This window comes from Eupeodes corollae, chromosome 1 (genome assembly GCF_945859685.1).
Source record: "Eupeodes corollae chromosome 1, idEupCoro1.1, whole genome shotgun sequence".
NCBI lineage: Eukaryota > Metazoa > Arthropoda > Insecta > Diptera > Syrphidae > Eupeodes > Eupeodes corollae.
In genome coordinates this window covers 211,684,482-211,702,559 of record NC_079147.1, presented here as the reverse complement: position 1 = coordinate 211,702,559, position 18,078 = coordinate 211,684,482, and the positions used below count along the sequence as shown (strand labels likewise).

The window sequence follows — 18,078 nt, the reverse complement described above, 5'->3', positions numbered from 1 at the left end:
TAGAGTCAAATAAAGGACTTATTAATACAAAAAAATAATTGTTTTGTTTGTAAACAAAGAAATTGATTTACTTTTGTCGATCAGTGTAAAGATATTCGAATAAAGTACATTTCACGTCAAGTTAAAAAAACTCATCTTTGTTTTATTCCATTTCAAAGTTTTATGTCTCTATGACACATCATTTTTTTTGAAAAACTCCCCATCGGGTTCGGGACGAAATACTGTATGGGTTTCTATATTGTCAAAATTCTGTTAGACAAAATTCAGCTTTGTACAAATTCTGTACTATTCTGTATTAACCAGCACAATTTTTTTTATTTCAGACTAATAACAACACTTTGAAGTACAGAATTTGTAAAAAAGAACATTTTTAAAGATAATTTATCATAACAATTTTGCATAAACTCAACCTTAGTCTTAAGTTCCATGCATTAATTTATAGTTCAGTTCAGTTCATATTTATTTGCAGTTTAAGGCTTAGACTAGTTTATAATGAATTAAATTATTTAAGAGATACAGAAGCTTGTTCTTTACATCTACAATACAATAAATTTACGACAATATTTTAATTTTACTATGGTTATAATAAATTATTAAGGGAAAACACTACAAGAAAAAAACCCTTACATAATACTTAAAAACTAAAATTGCACAAAAACCCAAATTTTACCCAGGCAGTATAAGTTAAAGATTAAGTATGAGTTCATTATCTGAGTAAGAACACCTTTCAAAAAAGTTTTCTTGTAGTTTGTATAGGACAAATTTAATTGGGTTGACATTTGCTCTTTTGTGTAGATGAGTAGTTGAATAAAACCATGGCAAATTTACCATAAGTTTCAGGATTTTATTTTGGCTTATTTGAAGCTTTTTTATGTGCGTCTCAGCACAGTCAAACCATACTGGAGCACCATACGTTAGGACCGGTTGGAAAACGGTTTTAAAAATTAATATTTTATTATGTATGCTAAGTCTAGACTTTCCATTTATAAATGGATATAATATTTTAATTAAAAGATTGACTTTGTGGATTGTGATTGATATGTGTTTTTCAAAAGTCAGTTTTTTATCGAGTGTGACTCCTAAATATTTACAATGTTCAGACCATTGAATATCAGTAGAGTTTATTTTAAGCATAGTTTGAGGAAGGAAATCTTGTTTTCTGCGTCTAGTGAACCACATAGCTTGACATTTTTCAGTATTAACTTTTATTTTCCACTTAGTGAAGAAGTTAAGAAGAGTGTCTAGTGAATTCTGTAAACTAGAAAGAGCTTCTTTAGGGAGAAGACTTGACGCAAAAAGCGCAGTATCATCTGCAAACATGGCTACTTCAGTATTGTTTCCAAAATGTGGTAAGTCTGACATAAAAATGTTAAAAAGGATGGGCCCAAGTACAGATCCTTGTGGAACTCCAAAGGAAATATCATACATGGTAGACTTAGCAATTCCAGTGGATACAAAAAATTTTCTATTTTTGACAAAGTTCGTTATAATTTTAATGAGGTAATCAGGGAAATTAAATATTATAAGTTTATAGATAAGTCCTTCATGCCATACTGTGTCGAAGGCCTTTTCAATATCTAGTAGTACTAGACCAGTGGAATGTTTTAAGTTAAGGCTGTTTTTAACATACTGTTTTATTCGAAATATTTGATGATTAGTAGAGTGCCCAGCTCGGAAGCCGAATTGCTCTATAGGATATATATTAGCTTCCTCCACATGTATTAAAAGGCGATCCTTTAAAACTTTTTCAAACATTTTACTTAGTGTGCTTAGTAGGCTTATAGGCCTATAACTAGTCGGGTTTTCTTTTGGTTTGCCAGGCTTGCCAATAGGAACAACTTTTGCTATTTTCCACTTTTCGGGGAAATAATAGAGTTATATACAAGCGTTAAACATAAATGTTATGTATGTTATACCTTTTTTAGGTAACTCTTTTAATAAACGGTTACTAATACCATCAAGACCAGGTGATTTTTATATTTTCAATTCTTTTACTAAGTTTTTTACTAAGCGGTTGTTGTTGATAAGTGTATTAGTTTGGTTAACAGAAGCACTCTCCATTTCCCTAAGTTTATCCCTTACGAGAACTTCGGTTTGAACGTCGTCGCTCAAGTGAGCTGATATATTATGATTTTGGCTAAATGTTTCAGCCAAAATGTTTGCTTTCTGTTCAGGAGTTACAAAAACCTCATTTTGAACTCGAAGGGGGGGAATATTTGAACCTTTTTTTTTAATTATTTTTGTGACTTTCCAAAACGGCTTGGACCCTCGTCTTTAATTCGGAAATTTAGGATTTTAAGATTAGTTTTAAATATGTCCAACCTATACCGAATCCACTTTCTTCTTTTAGAATTTCGCAAACGAATCAAATGTAAAATATTATCCGGCAGGGGCGGGGAATTTGAGTTAAAATTGGCACATTGAATCCTAGGAATAGATACCTCAGCAGCTCGCAGTATTACTTTTTCGAATGTATCCGTCACCGTGTCTATCTGTTCAAACGACTGAACATTGTTTAACGATAGACTTCCTTCGTATAAGTTATCATAAATGTAGGACCGATATCTTTCCCAATTTGCAGAGGAATAATTAAAATGGCCACTAGGATTATTAAAAGAGCAATAAGTTTGTAGTTCTGTACAAACCGGCAAATGATTTGAACTCAATGCATTGATAGTTAAAGGTTGAGAGAAGTGTACTGCATTATTTGTTAAAAACATATCAAGAGTCGAAGGTTGTCCCGAGGAGGTACTAGGAAAGTAAGTAGGTTCAAGAGGATACAATACTGAGACAGACCTATTCACGGCGACAATATCGTGTAGAATATTGCCCCAACAGTTTGCTCTAAGACATCCCCAAAGTTGGTGTCTTGAATTAAAGTCACCACCTATCAAATAATTTGAATTTGACCTAATCAATTTTAATAGGTCCCTTTTAAATTTAGTCATTATTAATTCACTCATTATTACTATTTCCACCTGGGAAATAAAAAGAGAAAATACTTAATTTGGATGTATTCTGTAAGTCTATCTCAACACCAATAGATTCAGCTACCTCGAGACTAACAGCTGGGATCACCGAATGTCTGATAGCCTTATTAATTACAATAGCAACCCCTCCTCCCTTTGCGTGATGCCTATCTAGCCTATAGCATACATAATTTCCTTTAGAAAATTTATTTTTATTTGTAAGCCACGTCTCTGTCAAAAGAGCAATATCAATTTTGTTTTTAATTATAAAATCAAAAAATTCTGTTTGTTTGTTTTGAATGCTTGTTGCATTCCAAGTAATAATTTTTGGGTTTTTGTTCATCATATTGAATAAATATACTTTACTGCAAGAGTGGTAATAACATTAAATTGCTCAGCTTTAGTACGACATGAGCTTAGTTTAGACATAACATCATTAAGAAGACTTGAGATTTCTTCTAAAGAGAATAAAGAGTTATTGCTGTTTTGATCAAATATATTCGAGTTGTTTGCTTTTGGACTCTCTGAGCGTGTGTTGTTTTTGTAAGATGGACATAGACCAGTACTTGACGTAGACGCTTGTTGTTGGTGAGTTCGATTTTTGTTAGAAACTTGCGGGAGTTGGGGAAATTCTTCCATGGTGAATTTATAGTATTATTAATCTTCTATGTGATTTTTTATTAAATTCTAGTACAACATTTATTATGGTTTTCAAAACACTCTTTGTTAGGATTTACTATTTTCAAATTTGGAGATACAGTATTATGACATACAGCATTTTGGTATACAGTATTTTAAGTTTACAGTGTTTCGAGAAACAGATTTAAAACATACAAAATTATGATCAAACAGAATCATAAAGAATTGTGAAACGCAGCATTTTTACCCACTCCAAAAAAATTTGGAGTTGAAATAAGGCAGATAAATAGGCCAACCTCCAAGCCAATACCTCCACAGAAATTAATAGTTTGGTGCAGGTTATGGAGTGGTGGCATCATTAGAAAACCCTTTTGGTCAATGGTTTGTGTTACAGACCCACTTTAACCGACTTTTCTAACTTCCCATAGCAATTTATTGTAATCGCTCTGATATGTCAAATAGAATATATTGACATTTATCGACGTTTTAAGGGCACTATTTCTGCATAAAAGCTTTTTAGAGAAATGTCTATGAGTGCGTGTGTACGTACGTTCGTACGTCTGTACTTTCAGGAAGCTTTTTTTTTCGTCTATATCTCAAGAACCAGTAAAGACATCAACTTCATATAAAATCTATTATACAAATAATAATGCAAAAAGGACTCTCAAAAAAATTAAGTGGTTGGTTTCTTACCATAGCAATTAAAAAAAAAAATTTTTGGTTAACCCAAAATATATCAAAATATCAAGAACTAATAACGTTAACGACTTCAATTACATTTTTTATTAAATATTGTGACGTGATACCAAATTGATATAATTTTGAAATAAAACTAATTTCATTTCCAATATTATTTTATCTCTATTTTATCTCCAAGAATACCATTTTTGACATCTGGAAAAATTTTGATAAAAATCGAATCGACAGTTTTTTTACAAATAATAAAACAAATAAAATTATTACTTAAACTTGGTAAACATTAATTTTCGACTCAAATACCTTTTCAAAAATTAGAACTATTTTTATTTTAATGTAATTTTATCTTATAGAAAATATTGTTTTTGATATTTAGTAAAATGTTCAGAAAAATCCAACAATCTGTATTCATACAAAAAAAAATATGCAAAATTTCGAAAAATTGATATTCGATTGTCGATATCTCGTGAAATTATTAAGGTATTGCCTTTGAAATGATTTCATTTTTTGTTTAATTTTGTTGTTAACCTAAGATATTGATCATTAGAAAAAAATAATCTTTTTTTGTTTAAAAAAAGAAATACAAGTTTTCAAGAAATGTTACTAAAATTGACTAAAGATCTCGTTAACTTTTGTTTGATTTTGAAATCAAACTATTTCATCATATGCGAAATATTGTTGGTAATTTCCAGTTAAAATTCAACTGAAAACTCAAAAAAAAACACGACAATGTACAAAAACAACAAAAAACTGTTCAAAAATGGTTTACGACTGAAGTATTAGGAGAATAAAGAAAAATATTGAATTAAAATTATTTATCTCACACCAAATATTACTATCAATATTTTGTTAGTTTTAATAAAGACTAAATCTACAGAAAGGATGGAAAATTATCAGCGTGGGTCGCACACTTGCCTCTTTTTTTTTAACTGAAATTGAAGACATGAATTTAGAGAACCATTCTGCTCAGCCCAAGTCGCAATCAATTTTTTAAGCACCAAATTCTTAAATCTTGTTATCAACCATTTTTGTTATTGGTCAAATAGCTGCCTCTGGGCTGAAATTTAATACCCTTGATTTTGTTTTAGCTCAGCACTACCCAAAATGTAATACTGACCAATTTTAAGCTTTTGTATCAATCAATCCATTTTATATAGGATGACAACAAGCACACTCGTAATTGACTCTAAATGAAAATATGTTCGCTTTTTTTCAAAAGCTTTATAAACATAAGCACCATAGATTGTACTTCACATTTAAAATTTGAAGTAAATAACCTAGACAGCCATTGTAATTGCAATACATACATATACAAAATAAAACATATTTGTTCCATTTTTAAAAGTTTGGTAAAACTAAAAAAGGTTTAGCTTCCAGCAACTTTTTTTTTATTTTATAAAACAGTCTCTGTGATTTAGAAATGTGAAGTTCACATAACATCCCACCTGTGTGGACTTAATCCTTTAAATAAAATACCCGAGAGCACTACACTCTTCAAGTCCATTCCATTACATCCTCTAAAATCTAATTCAAACTTTATTTTTTTTATTCCAGCGTGATAACTTGATCAAAAGTTAAATCCTTTTACTTATGGCATCAGGCATCAAGCAGCGTAGCATCACAGTATCGGTATTCACGAACTCCTCTACCAACCCTACACTGGCTGGCACTGTACTCAATTCAAGTCAAGAGCAATATAGCTATATGGAACAATAATAATTGGATTAGGATAAATTGCCATGACGTCAGCAATTCCCATAAATAGTACTTTGATCAAATTTGAATTTGCTTACATGATAAAATGGATTCAGAGGCATGAGGAGCTTATGTTCTTTTTTTGTTTTTTTACGAAAATCACAAAACTCAAACCTTAATTTAGTGCAAATCTATAATCATTAAAATTCAGTGATGTTGCTAAAAGAATTCGGGCCTTTAACTTAGATCATGTGATTGAAGAGAAATAATAAAAAATGGAGATTTTAAAAATGGGTTTTGGAGTTTCAACTAATATTAATTTATATGATTTGCCGCTCGGAATACTATCGACAGGCATGTCACTTAGTATTATGAGAAGGGGAATAATATACAAATATATAGAGATGTGGAATATATTATCAGCCTCTGCAAACAACCAAGAAAGACCTAACCTATGCAAACCCGCATAAAACTAAAACATGACCTCTTTACTCAGATATGCCTCAAAATCTTCTTCTTCGATTAATTTTATACCACATTTCAAAATTGCAAAATTTCAAATTCCAGGATGCTTTCACTGTAGTCGTTGATGTGATGGTCTTGGTTTGGTATCTAGAAAACTAGCACTTGGCCTCAAGCTCATATTGTGGCCTTCAACCTACATAATGTATAGATTTTCAACCTCAATACAGAAATAAAAAATCGAAAGAAAAACCATAAATTCACTCACCCGTAAATTCGTAGATTAAATGGAAGCGTCTTAACAGCTGTCATGTAAGTCCTAAGTGAACTTAATCGATCCAAGGACAATGTTTCCTCATCAAGGATTACAGATGCACCTTCAGTCTCCGCCAAGGCTGATGCTGACAACATATTATTCTCTGCCCCAGACGCTGATGTATATGACGAAGACCTACTGCTACTACCTGCTGTGCTTGATCCCCTGGTTCCATTGTTATTTGGAGCAGACAATGCTGGTGTTGACGATGACGACGACGACGATGATGAAGAAGACGAAGATGAGGATGATGATGATGTGGATGCCGAGTGTAAAGTTCCAACGGAAGACAACGAGGAGTACGATGAAGATGACGTTGATGTAGCTAATTGTGATGCTGCAATTGTTTCACGACTTAATGCTGCCCACTGTGTCAAGAACTGCAACTTTTTAATGTGCTGTTGAAAAAGTAAAAACAAAAATATTAAAAAATACAAAATATTGCGTTATTTTTGCAGCATCAGGAAGAGTGTTTGTATATTTATACGGAATGCTTTTTATGAACTCAAAATGCTCGAGGTTTTAAGTTATTTTCTTTTAGAAATTTCCAAATGTCTTTATTTTTTCTTAGTTAATAAATGGAAAGTAAAATAACTAAAAAGTTGACAGTCATAATTTTAAACTAATAAAATCGTAGAGATGAAATTAATTAGGTCAGTGAACAATAAATTATTATCTTTGTTGTTTGTTTTTATTTTTTATGTTTGAGACAGTTTTTTGTTTTTCAAATATTTTTTAACAAGAAAAGTCAACATAGTATAAATGTGGTGTTTTAAATTCAAAAAGGATATAGGGTGTCTCAAAAACAAATTCCCTTCAGCTATGAGCTGCCAATTTTACTACTTTGACAGCAGTGTTTTATCAAAGCAAGCTTAAGCTTTTCAAGAATCTGTAACTTTTGTATTTCTTCAATTAAATGAGTAGATATACAAATTGGAACATATTACATTGAATATTTGATAAACATATTTTACATACGTTTTTGAGATTCAAGAACTTTGTGAGTATAAACAAAATGTTCAAAATGCTTAAATATAGTTTTATACAGACATTTTAGGTAAAAATGTAAAATTAATTTAAATAGAAACTTTTGATATTGTAGGGTTACCATATCTCTTTTTTTCGTTAAAAATGTTCTTGCTAAACTTTTTATTTGTCGGTTAAATCAGTGTGAAATTACAAAGAAATATATTTTAAAGGCTTATGTTTTTTTTACACAAAATAGATTGTTTTAATGAAAATTTTTGAAGGACTGCTAAATGCCAATGTAAATTTGTTTAAATTATGTGGGAAACTCAATTGAGAAGTTTTGAAAATAGGTTGGGTAAGAGGCAAACATTAGTAAATGAATTAAGTATTGTACGAAATTAAAGGTGAAGAAAAAACAATTTCATTTCATTTATTTGACAATAATGGCACGTACAGTAAGATTACATCTTTTATAGTACTTAGATAAATAGGTTTACAAATTAACATTATATTAAATACATTTTAAGAGAATGAGATTTTATCAAAGTTAAAAGCAATTCTTTGTGATTGAAGGGAAAAGGGAGAGGATTATGGTTGAATTGGGAGAGACGAAAAGTGAAGAAATATTGCAGTTTTAAATCTTGTATAGCTAACAATTAATTTAATTGGAGATGGGAGCGAGTTTCAGAGTTTACCAGCGCGTATGAAAAATAAACGGGACGAGTTCAGATAATTGCCGAGTTGGGGAGTAATGTTGATACTTCTAGCGGAACGGTTAAATGAGAGTTTGGTAAACAGATAACATGTAAAAATAAACAGTTTCTTGCGTTTATGTATTGCTGCAGTGTGCAACCCTATATATTTTTAGAAAATTCCGAAACATGGTCATATCTACGTAACCCATAGACGTAACGGGCAGCATCATTGAAAGCAATTTGAAGTTCTTGTTAAGATAGTGAATCCAGATCAATGTAAACTATTTCAGAATATGATATGAGGGGAACTATTAAAGCAATTATTAGTTTACGTCGAGTTTCAACAGGGGTAAAGTATGCTGAGGGCCAAGGTTTACGTAAGCATCCATAAATGCGACCAATGACATAATTAGTGTGTCTATAGCCTGACAGATGATTGTCAATAGTATATCAAAGGCTGGTGCAATGATCCACTACTTTAATTAAACGATCACTTAGCCAAATATAAGGAAGAGTAGAGAGATCGAACTTTTTCTTCGAAATTGGAATGACTAAGGTCTTGGAAGGATTTAAAAATAGGCCATTTCCAATGGACCACGCATTAATTTGGTTAAGGTCCTCGTTGTAAGAGAGGGACAGTCCATGAGCTGATGAAAAGGCCTGGCATGGTGGAGTTGAACATCATCAGCATACAGGTGAACCGAAGAGTGCGAACAACATGCAGGCCGATCATTGATTAACATACAAAAGAGTATTGGACCAAGAATCGAACCTTGTGGGACTCCTTGCGTAACAGGTCTAAGAGCTGAGGATTTCCCCCCAGAAAAAACCCTTTGTGATCTATCAGATAGATAGTCACCAATTAGCGAGCATGCCCGCTCACTGATTAATTTGTCAAAGGCCTTTTTAAAGTCGAGTAAGCAGAGGAGATTTATTTGACCCCTATCATAGTCCACCCTAACATCTTCAAGAAGATTAATCATTGCAGTAGAGCAGCTATGATTTGCTCTGAAACCCGATTGTTTTTCAAACAGCAAGTTGTTAAGTGAAATATGACTTAAGATCTGTTGCTCAATTATCTTCAATTGTAGTTTTAAAAAATGTATTTCGTAAAAACTAGTAAAAAATATATCTGAGTATAAGATAGTTATCTCTCTTTTTAAGCCTAAATGGTAACTGTTGTACAACTAACTCACGTAAGGAATATTTCATTAATTAAATTGTTAAAAAGCTTTTTATTATGTTTTTGTTGAAAAAAAAACAATTTGGTGTTATTAAATAAACATAACATTTCTGCAATAATTAATTCACCTAACCGGTTAATAAGAAATATATTTTGTTAGTGAACTAGGAGAAATACTAATGGTTAGTTTGTTAACATAGTGCAACAATAGTTATAAAATTTTAAAGTCGAAATAAAAACAAATATTTTGTTTTATTAAGTTTTGCTTACAAAGCAAAACGTCTTGGTAACCAATACTCAATTCTACACCTCAACATCAACAAAGGAACTGGAAGCTCTCCAGATCAATCTACTGTCAACCACATTAACCGTATTGCGATCGAAAGACGCTATCATGGAAAACCGCATGTGCTAACATCGACTCGGACTTCTACCAAGGTAGCAAATCGGGTTTCCAGACCTAAGGGAAAACAGGGAGATGCTGAAAGAAGATATAACGTCAGACGGCTACAATCGCAAAAGATCACCTAATCCTTCTCCGACCGAGTCACTAGTAGCCTCTTTCGAAGTTCTTTGTTCAAAAAGGACGAAAGCTGTACGATCTCTATGAGCAGAACAGGAGATTGGAACACTGCCTGAGAAGCGTGCGATCGAAGATGTTGAGAGGTTGAAAAGTAGGAATGATGTTCGACTGTTTTATTGTTTTATGAGCAAGTGGAACGAAAATTCCCAAGTACATAAACCGCGAACCGAAGGCTGCAAAGACGAAAGTGGAAACATCATGGAAGAAGCACTTCTGAAGACAGGATGATCGATTCAATATAAATGTCGGAAGCCATCAGCAATTCCTCCCGACACACACGAAGTAAATATTGCGATATCTAAACTGAAGTCCAGCAAAGCCTCAAGAGCAGATGGCTTGAATGCGGAGCTTTTCAAAGCAGCTGGAGATAATTTGCTTAGGAGCATGCGCCAACTTATCAGTTAGATATGGTCGCAAGAAAGTATGCCTGATGAATGGAATCTTAGTATTGTTTGCCCAATTCTGAAAAAAGGAGGCCCTCTAAGCTGCACCAAATATAGAGGCATCAGTTCTTTTAACATCGCTTACAAAATATTCTCTGCCGTAATTTGTGAACGTCTAAAGCCCATCGTCAACAACCTGATAGGTCTTTATCAGTATGGTTATAGACCTGAAAAGTACACAGCCGATTAAATATTCACATTACCGCAGATCCTGAAAAAAAAAAACAAGACTATCAAATTGACACCCACCATCTTTTCATCGATTTCAAGGCCGCATATAACAGCATTTACAGGGTCAAAATGTATAGAGCCATATTTAGGTTAGGCATCCCTGCCAAACTCGTCATTTGAGCAGGATGATCATGGAGAATTCGCGTTGCTCATAAAAGTTGGACCAACTTTACTAAAACTTTCGATGTCAAAAATGGCTTTATACGAGGTAATATGCTGTCATGCGATTTTAAATCGTGCTTGAATAAATAGTGCAGATCTCCCACGTCAACATTAGAGGAAGAGTCTGCTTAATTACTAGCATTGGAAGAATTCAGCGTGATGTCAATGGGACTTTTATAAGTATTGAGGCAGAAACGGCAAAAATGGTTTAACGATTAAAGAGGGCAAAAAAAGTACAATGCTGTCATCCCTCATCATCCTCGTCCTTCTATTCCGCGCGGAAGCATGGACTATTACAAAAGCGGATGAAAGCACCTTGGGGCGTTCCAAGAAAAAAGTTCTTCGCGTGATATACGGCCCCGTAGGCATAGAAGGCGAGTGGAGGAGAAGATGGAACGACGAGCTGTACGGGCTGTACAGCGACGCAGACTTAGCCAGAAGGATAAAAGTCGAACGACTGAGATGGCCGAGTCACGTAGAGCGCATAGAAAACAATGCTCGGGCCCGGAATGTTTTTCCACAGAACAGAGAAGAATGGTTTCTTCGTGAAAAATTCAAAATTTTGAAACTTTGTTTAAAAGTGGGAGAGTAAGTCAACAATACTCATATCTAAGTTAAATTAAGTTTAACCTTAGCTATACTTTTCTGAAGCAGAAATTAACTTGTTACTGTAATGTTGAACAAAGCAATAAATACAAAAACCGTAAGTATCTAAGACATATTTCTTCAAAAATTGTCCTTTTAAGGGCCCTAAATAATTGACAGCTGCTAAAATGTCATAGTGATCCTATTCAATAAAAAAAACATAGAGTGCCTACTGTTTTTAAAATTTCAACTAGAAGCTTTGTTACTTTTTCAAAAAACAGAAAGTATTATTATTTTCAAAAAAAAAATCAACAAATTTTAAACACTTTTGAGTTCATCTTTTCCAATGTTGTGATTAAGAAAAAACAAGTTTAAATTTTGTTTGAAAACCATTTTCTCTTCTTGCAGGCGTGTCAATGGGCGGTTATGTCTGGATTTGTTTTTCCTTGCTTTTAACAATCTTGTCTAAAAAGTTCACTAAAATTCGTTCAGTCTTTCATGTTAAATGGAGGTTTTTTCCACTTACAAGCTATATATTGTTCGACAGTTTTGTTGAATAAACAGGCTTTCTTCGGTAAGCTTCAAGATTTAAAATAGAAACGCTTTAACGAAGTTTTGAACAGTGTTAAATACAGTGCACTCGCATGCCTTTCATTTATTATTCAGAGCAAAAAGTCACCTAAAATGGATCGTAAAATAAAATTTCAGATCGCGTACATTACGTTGCCGTCAATAAAAGACAATTCCAAAAATTGTTGTTAAATTAATTATTGGAAGATTATTTTTGTCTCCTCAATAATTTTGGCTTTTTAAAAACTTACCTGAAAATATTGCACACAGGAAACAAAATCAATTTAATTATTATATTTTAAACTTTTAACAATTTTAATTTGTATTTATGCGTCACAATTTGTTTGTTATTGATGCTTTTGAATGGGGCTTAAAATAAATTATTGTTTTCTGACAATAACAATTGAGAGGCGTCGTAGCCGCCGCCGTTGCATAAAATGTCATCATCAGAACCGCACTCATACACACAAATTAGTACGTGCTTTGAATTTGTGCGTAGTTATTTGTGTATGTATTTATGTATTTTTATTAATGCAGATATAATATTGAAAAAGTTCTTGTTTTCGTTTAATTATAGAGTTTTATAATAATTTTATTGAAATTTTAATGCATTGCGTGGAGAAAGACAACAACAAAAAATACTCGTAGGTATGCAATTAAGTGTTAATTTGATAAAGGCTAAAATTAATTGAAATCATTTTTAATTTTTTTTTAAATGGAACTATACCTACGCATTTATTATTATTAATAATTTTAATAATATTGAATTAATGGGAATTCGACTCCATTTTGTGTTTAAGTTCACATTTATTAATTTTAATCAAAAGAAGTTGTTGTTATTTGACAAATTAGTTTTTTTGTTTGTTTTGAACCAAAAAGAGCCTTGATAGAAACTTAGTAAATTAATTAATAGAATATACAAATTTTACTTTGGGATGGTTTTGGTTTTGACAGTGGAAAAACGGTGGAAAATGGATTTTCCATGTGCGGATTTACAAATTCAGTTTGGGATCTGGAATTGTTACCGACAATTATTTAAAATTCGGTTCGGCCTGAAGGCAAAAATGCTTTATATAGGATTTTCCAATAAGGGCGGGTAGATGATAAAAATGTCAATCGTGGGGTTTACTGTGTGGCACGTAACGCCATCCTACGCCCATACAGTTCAATTTGTGCTATGAGGAATTGCGTTACTTGAACGTACTGATTTTTTATTAATCGTCTCAAATTTGGCCACCAAACGTTGAAGAGTCGACTGTGAAGGGCCACGACGTCTACAGTAAAATGGGGGCAATGCTCGCAACGTTTGCGTTAACAAACACTCGTTTTGATAATAAAGTTTTATCATTTGAACGTGCTGTTAAACCGTGTAACTTGCCATAATGATTTGGCATGAGCAACTGATAATAAACAAATGATTTGACAGATATCACCAAAAAAGAACGGCCACCACTGGGCGCCAAAATCTACCCGCTCCAAGTAAAAAACCCTTTATTAATACATTTAATAAGGTGTTTTAACAATAGGGACGAGTTGATTTTGACAGCTCGTAGGTACCTTATTTTTTCTTTTACTTTCTGTCAAAACATCTTTTTTCAATTACACACTAAAAGCAAATCGTCGTGGCAAGTTACAGCATCAAGCAAAACGTGCAAATGATAAAACTTTATTACCAAAATGTATATTTTCTAGCAGCAACGATGCGCGCGTTGTGCTCTTTCTATGGAGTATATAGAAGTCCTAAGTTCCAAGTCGACTACTCAAAGTTTGGTGAATAAATTCGAGCCCACTAATTTAGTGAATAAGCAGCATACGAATGTACGTCAACGAAACACATAATCTGCTGAAAACATCGTCGTTGTTCGTGAAAGTGTGCAGCAGAATCCATGACAGTCAATGAAGCGTCGCTCACAAGAACTTGGTCTATTGAGAACCACAAAATTCAACCAACCCAAATGTTAAACCCAACGACCATATGCTCCGTCGTGTGTTCGCTAATTTTGGAGCAGTTGAAAGTTGATCCAAATTTCATTTCAATGTATTATAAGGAATTTACAAGAATAAGCAAGACTACCTTTCTAGCCGTAAATGATGCTTTGAATAAAGTCCTTACTGAATCGATTCACGAATCACTTACTCACTTCGGGGTAAAGGTTTTTATTCAAGAATGGATAATTTCTATGCTAAGCGATAAAAGGGTTAAAGCTTCGTTAGGTATGTAACTCAATCTCTTTTAAACACGTTAGTAGAGGAACATCCCAGGGCGGTGGTCTCTTCCAGCTCTTATGGATCTTAGTCCTGAATAAAATTCTCATAAAGTTAGAAAGTTATGGGGTAAAGGGGGTAACTTATGCTCATCATTTGGTTTTACTGTTGTCGGGAATTATTAACGAAATCACAGAGATGGCTCTGAAAAAAACTAACAGCTCTGCCACGAGCAGTGGACTAGGCTATAATCAGAGCAAAACTGAACTAATGCTCTTTACAAGCAAAACGGAAATACCTACCTTCACTCTGCCCAGATTGAACTGTCAAATCCTGTCTTATCTCCCAACTCGAAATTTTTAGGAGTTATTCTAGACCCCACACTAAAATGAAAAGTAAATAAGTAGAAATACTTTTGGTAAAAAGTGGAGCATTCAATCGAAGATGATTTTGTAGACGTACACAGCCGTTGAATGTCTTATTTTCTCTTATAAATCGATTTTGTAGTAGACTGCCCTTAATAAAAAATACAACACCGAAAAACTAAGGAAGGTTCAACAGATGCCTTAATTTTTATTTTGCACCTCCTATCAGTAGATCTACAAATGAAATATTTAGAGTCGTGCAGCGCGCTAAAGCTTGAGTAATCAAACTGTTGGTTTTCTAGACTCTAGGGACATGGAAACACTAACGAACTGATTCCAACGGATAATTTTGCGAGAGAGACTGACTACTGCACCCCTGCGTTGAACCTCAGTAAAGATTTTAAAGTCATCTTTCCTGTTACGAAAGCCTTCCGATAATACTATTTTTAATGAATCCTTAAATATCTCTAAGCCTTTTTGGCTACCTGATTGTGCTATTGTATTTGAAGCGGAATTCCGATAGCAATCAGAGAAGCATGCAAAATACTCAAATCAAACTCAAACCAAAAGAGAAACACGGCTATCTGCACTGAAAGCCAAGCGGCTACTATGGATCCAACAATGTCGGGATGAACTATCTATCCACAACTCCTCCGTGTCACTCTTATTTGGGTATCAGGTCATAGTGGTATTGATGAAAAAATGAACGGACTGATGAGTTGGCCCGGCGAGGATCAGTCAATCATAGCTCACTTGCAGAAATGGTAAATAATCCTCTTAAAGCTATGAAGACAAAATTATCTCAATTTTTCTAATAGAATCCAACCGCAGTTGGAACAGTCTTAAGGACTGCATCATATCCAGAAAGTTGTGGCCTACCTATAAAAAAAACGTTCTATAGAACTTTTATACAGCCTAAGGCATGATAAAGCCAGGGTCATTGCAATGTTTGGATGGCTGATAAGAGAGCTTACAGCAAAGCACAATACTCACTGCCGTAGCTTAGGAGATCAACATGAAAGGAAAACTGAGATTCACTTTTTCTGTAAATGTCCTGCCCTGGACGGTCCTAGAATCTTAAGCTCCGAAGGAGCATTCCCCAAAGTTGTTGAACTTTCCGAACCAAAAGTCAAATACCATATTTCATTTCTGATTGCGATAAAATGGCTCTAGAATCGCTAATTTTGACAATATAAATCCGTCATAATATAATCTTTTCATGTTTTAATCTTTTATTACATAGGCCAAACGAAATTATGGCACCAAAAGTCGCTTTCTAGTGCTAAATAAGTCGTGCAGTAAGGGCGGTTGTGACTGTCATTTGTAAAACCCTACCTACCCTACCTGAGAAGCACTAGTAAACATTTACGAGGACATCACTTGGATCCTTTGATTGATTATGATATCGACATGAGTGTTATAACTTTTAGGGAATACCTATTCATTAATGACTGCTGCAGCTTTCCACCGTACTATAAGTAGGCTAGATTCGTTAAACCTTGTCTCCTTCTATAAGTAATATGATATATTATTCTAGGGTCTATTATACTAATAAATAGTGAATAGTGACCTAGAACTAGAGAAGTTGATACTTCAGATCATTTCTTAAGCAAATGTAGCACTATGGAACTATCAACTGTTCCAACAGCAACCTTGAATGTCTGAGAAGATAATGGGTTTTTCTGATTCTAGTTTTCCCACTTATGGCTTCAAAAACACAAAACAACAACATGAAAAATCTATGCAGATGACCTGCAGTCTGGGATGTTTATTTTTGTTTCTATTTTTTTTTTAAATTCATCACCAACAATAGGATAATATTATTTCCATAATTTTATTTCCCGTCCATTTCCGCTTAAAAAGCTGTCGTTGTTGTTGCAAGAGTGATTTTTTAGTTCCACCAACGAGCCATCAAAACACAAAGAAACATAAAGCCATAAATTAAATCCATTTAAAACTAACGTGGTAGTGAAGTACTTGTACGAACCTAGGTATACCAACCTACCTTACCTTCAAACCTTTCCTACATCATGCCAACAAAACAAGGCAACACAAAAAATAAAAACTAGCAGAAAGCATCAGAATCAGAACCTTTTGAAACGATAAAAGCACTTTTAGTATTTTATTCCCTGGTGGCATGGTACTGGTATGTAGCAGGTATTTTGAGTTGATGTTAGGAGGGAGGTCTAGTTGTGCAGAGTGTAATGGTTCCATTTCAATGGTATAACATCCACCTTCCCTACGCCCATCATCATCATCAGCTTTCAACTAGACTTAAATTTTAGAAGGTTTATATATTTTCTTTTTTTTCGAAAAAAAAAAACAACAACAACTTTGATCGGGTTTTGAAATCACATTTTTATTGTGTTTTGGTAGAGAGAGAGAGAAAGAAGAACGATAACAAACATTTCGAGAAGAAGAGTCTTTGACAAATTATTCTTTTTCCTTGGCGTGCGTCGAAAAGAAAATATAATTTACGGATCTAAATCATAATAAAATGAAGTACGGGTTGGGCCCCTTACCTTCCGACATAAATTTCAATTTAGACCACAAAATCAGTTTAGGAAGAAGACGAAAGTCAATGAAGTCCTTGTGCCACCACCACCGCCGCCGCCGCTTAATACCATACCTAAACAGTATACTTCAGGGACAAATGTGCCAACTGGCAAGTCATTAAATGATTTAGAAGAAAGCAGGTCTGATAAGTTGGGACAAACAGGACACAGGCACAGGAGTTAGGACAGACAGGCACAAAAGTCAGGACAAAAAAAAAGAAAAAAGTTATAGAAAGCAAAGGAAAAGGAAGAGAAAAGTTTTAACATCTCAAGGAAGTCCAGTTCCTTTTCCTAAATAATGAGTTTAGTGAAAAGTTAAATTGATATTATGTGCGATTGAATTAGATTTTGTTTACAACAAAGAAATAATTCATAACAAACAACGAAAGTGTTCATAAATATAAAATAAGTTTATTTCTAAGAAGTTAATAAATTACTTTGGTGTGTTTCATTGGAAAGTGTAACTTTATAGATATGTAGCTATAGCTTTGTATATTACTAATAATTGGTTGTAAATTTGGTTAAACATATTTTGGAAAGCAGGAAGATCATTTACCTATAATGCAAGTAATTTTTATCATTTGATTTATTATAAATCAAATAAAGTAAATCCCATAACTGTACGATATTTATACTATGTTAAAAGGATTTCCAGACTGGATGATTACCATCGACAGTTACAAGCTCAAAGGTAGGCGTACCGTGTAAACGTTTCACTAAGTCGATTATAAGAAAAGAGGATGAAAAACTGCGAT

General features: G+C 33.4%; 1 protein-coding gene across 1 annotated transcript in view; it reads right to left on the bottom strand.

The window, feature by feature from the left end:
* The window catches only part of LOC129954275 (uncharacterized), a 214,844-nt gene that overhangs the window by 55,229 nt on the left and 141,537 nt on the right, over positions 1–18,078 (bottom strand). Inside the window, exon 14 of the mRNA XM_056068118.1 lies at positions 6,730–7,175. Within this exon, the coding sequence (XP_055924093.1) occupies positions 6,730–7,175 (446 nt within the window). The remainder of the gene's footprint in view (positions 1–6,729; positions 7,176–18,078) is intronic.